Here is a 10509-nt window from a genome sequence, read left to right on the forward strand (position 1 = left end):
CAAGCTACATTGTGAATAACTTATTTCGAATGAATAACAAAGCACTCTATTTATAATAAATTAACCATAAACCCTAATGCTAACGGGCTAAGCCCAGAAAACCAAATATTAAAGTAAACCTAAATACTAATATTTTCCAACATGAACTGCCACATATTTGGCCGGGACAAAATCGAAGTAGCTAGCTCTTTCGTTGTTTGACATCATCTACCTCAGGGTGCTTGCTTCTTGTTTTGCAGCAGCAGGAATTGCTTAATTATTCGCTGTCAAAGTATCACGAGTTCTTGCAGATGTGAGAGAGTAGCAACATTAACAAGAACGGATGTGCTCTCCTATGTTGTTATGCACTTAAGTTAAATATATTTTTCCTCACAATTAATAAAATATCAGTCGTATAAAACCATTGCTTTATTTCTTTACAAGGTTTTTAACCATCCTGGAAAGGCCACCTTTTTTTTTTTTTATAATTATTATTTATTTTAAATACAAGACAATTTAGAGTATGGGCATTAGCCATTTAACATTTTTAGACCCGCCATATGCCATTTAATAATTTAGAGTATGGGAATTAGCCATTTAAACTACTCATGTGCCCCCTCTCCTTCATTGGATTGTAGTATGGGCATCGTCATCTTCATTCACTACTTACGCCCCCTCGTAGTATGGTCGTCTTCTTCATTTACTATTTGCCGTATCAAATCTGGGCCTGGGTCGACTACGTACGCGTGCATGCATGCATGCATTAATGCGTGAAAATTGAGCAATAGAGAAGCTACGCGCGAATTGCAATTGTAATGAACTACACATGCTGGGAACTTCTGCAAATCGAATTGATGGGGTGAAATTAATCATGCAAACTCATTCAGATTCTATTAAATTTCTTTATTATTTGAAATTTTCTGATGATCCAGTGATATATAATTAAGTTATTCCCAATATATATATACTTTACAGCAAGCATTCATTCCCAAATTTCCCAGCCAAAATATAAACTTCAGATTTAACCTAATTCAGAACTAATCGTTCGCAAAAGAAAAAAGTTTGCAGAAAAATAAATTGAAGGTAAAAAAAACATAGCAACATTAGTAACCGTGCCAATATATACACCCCCATGAAAATTAATTAACAAACCATATTTACGTTTATGTGTATTATGAAACCCAATGATTAATTAATTATTAAGAACGGATTAATTGCTGAGGTCTTGCCTTTGGATCATACGCTAGCTGTAGGCAGTTATCTCCTTGGACGCAGGGGGAGAAGCCACAGAGTCCTGCGATGTTCGAGGCGGCGAATGCGGTAATCGGGAGGAGAATCCCAAGAGCGGGTCATCCTCGAGGTTGGACTCCTCGTGATCAAAGTTGAGGGCGTAGCTGAGTGCGTCATATTTGAAATCGGCTGAATGATGCCTCCGGCCCGCGCGGCCATGGCCATTGCCACGTCCATGCATGCGCCCAATCCAATTTCTGCACTTGTCTTTCAATTCTGCAAACTCGTAATGATTGTTGTGGTGGTGGTGGTTGTAATGGTGTTGGGGGTGGTGATGATGCCTAGACCGCGAGGACCGGGGATTAGGGGAGAATGAGGAGGTTTGCACGAGGCTGACATTATCAGCCTCATGCGGAGTGGGAGGCGCCGTGAGGGCGCCGTGGTGGTGAGCTTTAGGAGTAGGGAAGCATGGGATGATGCAGAGGGAGGAGCGGAGCTTTTGTTTGAGGGAGTTTGGGGAGCAGGGTTCGTGGTGGTTCTCCATTATTTTGATTTGTGTGGAGAGGTTAGGGGTGGTGGTGGTGGTATTTGTGTTTTTATTTGGGAGGAGGAGGAGGCCCCGTGGAGAAGGTGCAATGACGGATGAGGACACGTAGATTTCCGGAATTCATGGGATGCTTTTGGGGTTTCTGGTCATTTGACGTTGTTCAGAGATTATCGCTTTTTAGGGTCTTTTTTATTTTATATTTTTTTCCTTTCGATAAATCTGAAAACCATGTTGGGCCAGAATTTGAAGGTTAATATTGTCGTCCATTTGCATGACTTATGGGCTGGGCTCGAATACAAAATTGGAATGTGAGCTTGAACATAGCATAGATTTTATGGTGTGATTAGTTTTTCTTGTTGCCCAATTAAGAAAACTACGTGCTTATGAGATGAGATTTGGTGCCGATGTGGTTAAGCGAGTTGATTTTTTTTTTTTTGGTCAAACGATAAGTTTTGTTAGATTAGTCATTGATGGGGTTCGAACACACGCTATCATGTAAGGGCTCAACACATTTTCATCATTGTGGTAAAGAGCCACTTGTGTTAAGCGAGTTGATTAGGACTGTGTTTTTTTTTGTACATGAGTTCGAATTTTCATTATTATAAGTTAAGATTAGTTTAGAATATCACATTGTTGGACAAAAACAAAGGAAGATTTGAGTAATCCATTTGAATTTTTGTTTATTAATTTTCTTTAATTTATTCGATCTAAGAGCTGAAGATTAAGAAAAGTATATGAAAGATAAAAATAAGTGTCTTTTAATATTAGTTTGTATGATCCTTAGAACCCATGGTGTGTTCTTCCTCACATGATAAGATCTTTGTCCATATCCTTTGTGTAGTAAAATATTGTAGAAGTGGGGTTGGGGTTGATACGTTTGTATTGTTTATTGAGAGAAAATATACTCACTCCTGACATTTGTGATTCTCTACACCTTGTCTTGTTTTTAACTTTGAAAAAGATTCACTTCTATTCAATTTTGATATTATTTATTGATAAATTTGATCATTTATGATATAATTTCTTTAAATAGTCGATTTTATATGTGGGGTAAGACGCCATTTGTGTGTACAATCAAATTGACTTTCAGGTTATAAGGACAAAGACGTCTCATTATCACAATGAATGAGACCACGTGGATTGGAGATTGGACTTACGTGCGACCCGATAATACCCTCATATAATGCAGCCCGTTCATTTGTGAGAGTGTCTGACCATCTAGCTGGTCAGACTGCTCTACTCACAATTCTGAAATAAAATTTAATAGTTAAAACACCTGTTTCATTGAAGCCAAACTTTTCCCCCTCTTAATTCTACTTGATTCATTGAAATAGTGCAAAAAAGAATGTGCAAATTCACTACCCTTTTTACCTAAACACAAAAACAGAAGAAATGAAGTACTCAACAAAACCATTCACTGCAGCCGAGAAAAGACATTTTATTTACTAGAAAGCCCAATGAAACATTACAAGAAGAGATTTGGTTGATCACGTGGCTCACCCTTGTCCCTTAATAAGTGCCAGGTTTTCAGTTCATAGCAACACGCAGCACCACTGTCTCATTCGACACACACCTCGTGGACTTGTTGGAAGCTTTCGGTTAAGTTGCACTGAAACTCCCTCAACCTTTCCATCCCATGTCTCTCACCTTTTCTTTGTTTTGTTTTGTCTCCTCATCTTTTACTTTTCTTTTGCTCATTTTCGTTGAAGAATATAGCCCCACATCGAAAACCTGACTGCAGTAAACACTATTTATTTTTGTTTTACCAGTAGTAGTAGTAGGCCGTTGAACCGTCTCTGAAACTTTAACGGTTTTCACTGGTACATAATTGAGAGGAGAGAGATGAAGATGATTGATGCAGATCGTATATACAACCATCAATGGTATGGACCCCTCTTTTGTCTGCCACCATATTTTGTTTCCATCTTATTGTTTAACTTCCCTCTTCTTCTTCTTCTTCATTTCTTTGGAAAATATTTCAGGACCAAGCAGCTTTTCATGGTGGAAAAACTGTATCATTTATAAGAGAAATATATACATATATATATATATATAGAGAGAGAGAGAGAGAGAGAGAGAGAGAGAGAGAGCTACACTTGTTTTCTTTGTCGGTTTTGAGTTGTTATTTGGAGGTTGAAATTAATGGCTGGAATGCTTCCTGGTGTGGAATGCGCTCGGAGGAGACGAGTCCATCAGAGCGGAGAGTCACCGTGCGTCGGCGGCATCCATGGCAGCACCAGGCGCTCTTCTTTCTGTTTGTATGCTAGCAACCATGAATCTCACCACACCTCCACCTCTTCACTGGTAATTCTATCGCTCTCTGTGTTTTTCGCTCTCTCATTTTCTTGGAAGCATCCGATTTTTCTTACCCTCGAAAATGAATGAATCAAACAAGAATCAATCGAGGAAAAGAAGAAGAGAGCGCAGAAGGAGAAACGAGAAACTGGAGTGTGAAAATCGCTGTCCTACCGATTTAAATTACAAGCAAATATAATTTTCTCCTGTTGTATATGGATTATTTTTCATGATCATTGTTTCAATTTGCATGTTTGAATCATTAATAACAGTATTAATTTATTGGACACAATAGCAAAGAAGCATACTGAACCAAGCATACATGGATGAGAAGCTGGGAGTGGAAGCCAGAGAAGCCAAGGGGAGATTAGATGAAAGACTGAGAACACAAAGAAAACCACAACCCAAAAGGTAATTAATTTACCAATATGTGGTCCGGCTATGAAACAAATTGTTGCTGACACATCAATAATGCCTCGATATCCATGTTATTGATGCGTTCTTGACAATATCAATGAAACAGTTGTTCCTTCATGCACATAAAATTTCTTAACAATAATGGTTCTTGCACTAACATACGCGACGGGAATAAATTTCCTCTCATTCTTTTCTCCTTCTGCAATACCTGTTTATTTTTGTCTCTCGATTTTCGATATGTTTTAACTATGTGTTTTATTATATTTGTGATAAATTTAGGCATACTAATGGTGGTAACAAGGGACTGAAATGTGTGGATGGAGGAGGAAGATCATCTGTCTTGCTTGGGGAGTTGCAGAAAGAAGTTTACGGAGCAAACAAGAGTAGTAGTAGTACAAGTGGGTCAAAGAAGTTCAGCTGGTCAAAGCTGACCTGGAAGTCATCGGACCAGGATGAGTGTGCAGTCTGCCTGGAGAGGCTCAGGCCAGGTGAGACCCTGGTGCACCTGCCCTGTGCCCATAGGTTCCACTCTGGTTGCATGGTTCCATGGCTTCACAACAATGCCCATTGCCCCTGTTGCAGAATGGAGATTATCTCCTAGTAATTGTATTGGTAATTTGGTAAATGCAAATTGTAAAATATAGATTGAGCTTGCAGTTGCAGTTGTAGAGTTGGTTTGAAGTTTGAACAATTAACTTTGTGGTGCTAATTGTTTGGTTACAATATGTTTTTGTTAAAGTGAATAGTTGCCAAGTAGTCTTTGTGTGAGTAGATAGTTTATGCAAATTTGTGGGAGATTATAATTCCACACATTAATCTTGATGTAGGACAAGATATGGGTCAATTCCGACGAAAAAATATCAAGAAAATAAAATGTTTTAGAGTTTGGAAAGAAGAATTAAAGTTGGGCTATATCAGATTTAATTAACATCGCGACAGAAAAAGTAACAAGAAATATTATCGTGCTAGAATTGAGAGTAATATGTCCTTTTTGAAGAGAATGCAAGAAGAACAAGACTCATGGTTATAATATGAGCCCGTCATGTTTACGGCCATTCGAGGTTGTTTAAACTCCCAAAACAACATTTTTAAAGTCTAATAAAACAACCTTTCATGTCGTTTAATTTACTAAGACCCTGAGCTTCCCGAGGGGTTGTGTTTGTGTCTTTTTAAGTCGTTTGGCTCCTAATGTAATGTATCAATTCAAAAAATAATCAAACAACCTTTCGATTTTATCCATCTATGATGGATTCCAAAAACCTTGGTTCTTCAAGATTTACGTTTGTAATCCTTATATGCTCGTGTTGCGTCAAATCTCTTCCACATCTTTCGGGAAAATGCTTGACTAGTTATATGTAGCGTTTCTCATAACAAACAAATCTCAATCTGACTTTTATAAACGAACTTTTTCAGTTTTTATTTTTGCAAGTCACTTTAGTATATGTGATAGTCTACATAAGGAATAACTCTTTAATTATTGTAAAGAGTTAAACATTATTCCAAAATTCTCAATGATTTCCAAATTATTGAACCAACATGTGATCTCCAATACAAAATTTTAAGAGGTGCAATCCCTTTTGTGAATGAATGTAATTGCACTACATATCACTATCCATCCATCCAACCTCCCCACCTTGAAATTGAATATCAGATGAGAGAAAAGGCTCCACTCATGTGACGGGTGGGACAAGAACAGGTGAATTATAGGACAGTCTTTGCTGTCTTGGTCGACCTTTCTCTTGTTTAGTGGAAATCATTTGTTCTTGCACTAATCAAATGTTAATACCAATCTTCGCTTCCAATTAAGGGAGATCATGGTGAGATCATAACAACTTAAGTCGCGAAAAAGATGGGCAGTAGTGGATCCATGAGTTTTTCGTTAATAAGTGAGGTCATAAAAGTTTGGTGCGGTGTTCTTACTTAAGTATTTTTTTGGTGGGTTTTTTTGGTGCGGTGTCGCTTGAGCCTTCAGAGACTGAGGAACGAGGATGGAAATTGAGTGACGTGAGTGAATTTGGGTGAAATAGAGGATAAGGGAAGCGTACTGAATGGGACACAAACGCAAACCTAAGAATAGAAAAGCTAGAATTCACTAGAGATTGGGATAAACCCGAAAGATTTTTTGTTCATTTATGAATCAATACATTACACTGGGAGCCAAATGGCTTAAATAGACTTAATTTGACTTTGGGAAGTTCGTATCAAACCTTGTGAAGTTCATAGAAAGTCTAATGAAATACAAAAATATTGATTAGATTGAAAAATGAAAAGTCTGATTTTATTACCAACTTTAAAATGCTGTTTTGGAAGCTGAAACGACATCAGATGGTTAAAATCTGTTAAGGAATTTTCAAACCTTGTGAAGTTCATATCTTGTCCTACATCAAGGTTTTGGATAAAAATAAGATTTGCAGCCTTGCTTCATCCTGTTTTGTTTAGCTGTTGAGTTGGCAAAATCCGAGTCATTTTCATTAAACAAGTTTGCCATAAAAATGGAGTAACAAGTTAAGACTAAACCAGATAAAAGATTCGGTTCTCTCAAACAAGACCGAAAAAATATCAATAAAATATATTCTATGCTTTGAAGGTGGAATGTCATTTTCTCCTATAAAAATGAAGCATGCTAACTTGGATTTTATCCTAATTTGGGTAAAATCTTCTTCTTTTCCTACCCTAATCCTTGTTTTTGTGTCACGACTGGCTAGCTGGAGGTCACTAAAGAATGGACCCAATTTAGCTAATTTATCTTTGTCTTGATTATATAGATGGATAAATGATTAGGCAAGGATTGATAAACTTTGATTAATTATTCGTTGATTGATTGGAGTGACGCAAGAGTCCAAAACTTTTCAAAGTTTTCAATGTGATGTGTGACTAAGACATAACTCGGAAAGGATGAGCGGCACGAATAAGGTTTCTTTATGTCCAATTCAAGACAATGTCGCGATCGAAATTGAGCCGAAATTACAAGCAGTATAAATTTTGAAAATTATACAAGTTTTACAGTGTAGGGTTACTATGTGAAGAAAAAAAAACCACGCTTTTATAAAACTTTATTTTTCAGCCCACTCCAGTTTACTGTTTTGTATTCCTTCAAGTTTTAGTACATATTTCCTGGTGCGACAAGAGTTTGTGGCGGTTTTGACGATCTTGACACAATGTGGGAATTCATATTTTTTTATTTTATATATATCCATCTTGTGTGGGATGAGAATTTAGTCTTACTTCTTGACCATTTATCTATGCTCTGACACTCTCGTATGTATAAATAGGTTCATAAAAGAAAATCAATAAAAAATAAAAATAAAAATAAAAACTTTTGCCAAGGGGAAGGCAGCGAACGACGCCGTTCGGTGGACCAATTATTTTCATTATTTTGGCACCTTTGCGAATTTTACCATTTTAGACTCTTCCCGCAACGGCTAGTTTCCTAGTGACCGTTTTCCCGTCTCCCAAATTTCAAATCTGCAATCGACCTTCAACCCACCATTAATCTTCTTCACATACCGCAACTCCCAGAAATCTCCTTTCACTTTTCGAAAAACACCCGCAAAACCAAATCCAAATCCAAGGCTCTGGCAACTTGTCGAATTCGATCTCCGTTAAACCCACTTGGCAATTCAAATCAAGGACCCAGAATTTCAAAAATGGTATATTCATACGCGCCCGCGTACTACTCCACAATCCACGACTCCATGACCTCCCTGTGCAAGTCCATTCTTCCCTTCAGCTTCAAGAAGCGGCGGTTGCCTGCGGCGGAGCAGAGGCTTTCGAAGCTGCAGTCGGATAACCTCAAGTGGCAGCAGGACTCTTTCCACCAGATTCTGAACTTGATGGGTCTTCACAAAGAAGGCATCTTGGCTGAGACCGAGGTGTCCGCTTTCCGATTGCATTTGCTCGAAACCCTCATTGCCTCTCAGGTGGCGGAGCACGAACAGCCGGTTATTCTGAGAGACAAGTTGCTGTTCTTGCAGGTAAAATGCCAGTCTGCAATCTCAACTCTTTCCTTTTTTTTTTCATTTCGATTGGATTTTCTTTCTTGGTTTTCTGAGTAACCAAGCAATGTTTAGGAGCTCTTGTATGCGAAATGCATATCGGAAGACGAGTACCATTCTTCGAAAAGGCCGTTGCTGCAGCGATTAGAGGCACAGGGAGCTGAGATCGAGGCCAAAGATATAATCGCTTCAGGGTCGCTGCCAGCGAAGGATCCGAAAGAGAATACAGATCAAGAGCAGTGGTCGGAAATTGACTTGAAGGATGAGAAATGCTTGCTAACGAAAGATAAAGAGGGTTTGAATTCGAAGAACAAATCGAAACACAGCTCGGCAGTGAAACAAATCAAAGGGGCAGCTTCGGTGTTGGGATTTGTATCACCTTACAAACATGGGAAAAACAGGGGAGAAAAGAGCATATTCGATTTGCCTGATTCGTCAAAATTCTCTTCTTCCAGCTCTTCTAAGCATCAAGCAGGAGATCAATCGTCGATTCTTATGCCGGAAAGCTTGCCACAGGTGCCGGTGAAAGAGAACGGCAGCGCAGATCGAACAAGGAGGAAACCGTTTAGGAGTCTGTTTCAGAGAGAACAGAAAGAGGGTCAGGGGGATCATGCCCACGAAAATGAACAAACACCTTCGAAATCGGCCAAAAAGCAATGGGGTTTTGATGGATTCAAGAAATGGAAGAGGAATGAGTCGGAGGACGAGACAACTCCGCTGCCGCTAAACGAACGATCGGATAGTGAGGCTCACTTGAAGCTTGTTCCAATCCCCATGGGTGAAGGGCCAGACACTAAGCTCATAAAAAGGAGGCTGCTTTCGGATGGTTCTCCTTCCGATTTCTTCATTGACAAGGTTCAAAACCGTATGATTTAATTTCGTAATTTGCTGGCTTATATTTGAAGCATGATCCGAAATTGAAGGTTGTTTTTTTTCTTATTTTTGTATGATCTGAAGGTTTTAGGGGAGAAGATAAAGAAGGAGCTGTCAAGAATTCAGTCAGAGCTTTGCGCTTCAAATCCAAATCTTCGATTTACGTAAGCCTTTTGATGAGTCTTTCTTACATATACATTGGTATCGAAAAGCAATCTTTTTGTATCGAAAACATACGAGTTTGATTCTTGTGATTTGCTCAGGAATGAACAAATTGAAGCTATTTCGACCAGGCTTCCGGTGGACAAGGCTGATCTGAAGAAGTTCTTTCCCAAGTGAGCAAATCTTCTCTAACTAAAACCACCGCCCCCTTGTACTTTCTCTCTTATTTTTCATTGGATTTTTGTTTCGTTTTCAGGTCGTGGTGCGATCGGTATGGAGAAGTTGTTCTGGACGTGGTGAGGAAAGAGTTCAAGGAGCATGTTGGGGAGATGGAGAGCTTGAGAAATGCGGCAAGAGAGAAACACGGTATCCACTCAGCGCGATGGACTGCATTCCAAGATGACGAGGAGAATTGTCACCCGAATCTCTTTGCTCCGCCGCGAGACAACAACCACAATTATACTTCAAAGTTCCATGAAACCAATCCGTTCTGTGATGATCACATTCACACCACCCCTAGGAAGCTGAGATCGAAACCGGCAACTTATACACAAGAGCAGAACCAGAACCAGAATCCCTTTTGGATCCCGGGGCACGGCTACTAATGCGTTTTCGTTGAGTAGCTGCTTAATATGTATTTTGATTGAGAGATCGCTTGATATGTTGTATGAACTTTGAGAGAAGAACGCTGTTCTTCCAAGCATTCAAACTTTATGTTTGATTTGTAAATGTAGGCAATGTATTATCTCCTTCAATGTTTCGGAACTCGATTCGCTCCTTGATTTTTATTTTCTTAGTTCTTCTCACTCACTATTTGAAATCCTCTAAAGGGCCTTCATGCAAATATCCAACACGCGTGTAATACAAGAAACAAATCAATCGAAACATACGACATGATCATCAGGAGTTGGGGTTACTTGCGATGCAGGTAAAGTGGTCGAATTGGATTGGAAATCAAGTTAAAAATCGCAAATTCGGCAGCAAGAGGAATTTTTTGCAGACACCTGAACC

General features: G+C 38.9%; 3 protein-coding genes across 6 annotated transcripts; 2 read left to right on the forward strand and 1 right to left on the reverse strand.

Moving 5' to 3' along the window:
• Window positions 1-1222: 1222 nt before the first annotated feature.
• LOC103418122 (uncharacterized) lies at window positions 1223-1753 on the reverse strand. Its single transcript, XM_008356270.2, has one exon. The coding sequence runs from the start codon at window positions 1751-1753 to the stop codon at window positions 1223-1225; it is 531 nt and encodes a 176-aa protein (XP_008354492.2).
• A 1500-nt stretch (window positions 1754-3253) lies between these two features.
• Window positions 3254-5224, forward strand: LOC103447287 (E3 ubiquitin-protein ligase SIRP1). Of its 4 annotated transcripts, none has more exons than XM_070805204.1 (5): window positions 3254-3354; window positions 3532-3639; window positions 3739-4060; window positions 4347-4462; window positions 4748-5224. In XM_070805204.1, exons 3-5 carry the CDS (start codon window positions 3899-3901, stop codon window positions 5067-5069), a joined length of 600 nt encoding a protein of 199 aa, XP_070661305.1. In that variant the 5' UTR covers window positions 3254-3354; window positions 3532-3639; window positions 3739-3898; the 3' UTR covers window positions 5070-5224. The 4 variants fall into 4 exon arrangements, with proteins under 4 accessions (XP_070661305.1, XP_070661303.1, XP_070661311.1 ...); XM_070805210.1 differs by having other exon boundaries at window positions 3315-3394; XM_070805202.1 differs by having other exon boundaries at window positions 3255-3639.
• Window positions 5225-7823: 2599 nt separating this feature from the next.
• On the forward strand, window positions 7824-10263 carry LOC103406705 (uncharacterized). Its single transcript, XM_008345695.4, has 5 exons — window positions 7824-8442; window positions 8539-9318; window positions 9421-9500; window positions 9600-9671; window positions 9755-10263. The coding sequence occupies exons 1-5, from the start codon at window positions 8116-8118 to the stop codon at window positions 10101-10103; spliced, it is 1608 nt and encodes a 535-aa protein (XP_008343917.3). The 5' UTR covers window positions 7824-8115; the 3' UTR covers window positions 10104-10263.
• The last annotated feature ends 246 nt before the right edge of the window (window positions 10264-10509 follow it).

The sequence above is a fragment of the Malus domestica genome, chromosome 02, assembly GCF_042453785.1.
Source record: "Malus domestica chromosome 02, GDT2T_hap1".
NCBI classification, from domain to species: Eukaryota; Viridiplantae; Streptophyta; class Magnoliopsida; order Rosales; family Rosaceae; genus Malus; species Malus domestica.

Bases quoted from the DNA above. Each gene is read 5' to 3' on its own strand.
- LOC103418122 (XM_008356270.2), bottom strand. From the start codon at position 1,753: ATGGAGAACCACCACGAACCCTGCTCCCCAAACTCCCTCAAACAAAAG.
- LOC103447287 (XM_070805204.1), top strand. From the start codon at position 3,899: ATGGCTGGAATGCTTCCTGGTGTGGAATGCGCTCGGAGGAGACGAGTC. The intron at 4,061-4,346 runs GTAATTCTATCG...TGGACACAATAG, and splicing joins ACACCTCCACCTCTTCACTG to CAAAGAAGCATACTGAACCA. The intron at 4,463-4,747 runs GTAATTAATTTA...TGATAAATTTAG, and splicing joins AGAAAACCACAACCCAAAAG to GCATACTAATGGTGGTAACA.
- LOC103406705 (XM_008345695.4), top strand. From the start codon at position 8,116: ATGGTATATTCATACGCGCCCGCGTACTACTCCACAATCCACGACTCC. The intron at 8,443-8,538 runs GTAAAATGCCAG...AGCAATGTTTAG, and splicing joins ACAAGTTGCTGTTCTTGCAG to GAGCTCTTGTATGCGAAATG. The intron at 9,501-9,599 runs GTAAGCCTTTTG...TGATTTGCTCAG, and splicing joins AATCCAAATCTTCGATTTAC to GAATGAACAAATTGAAGCTA.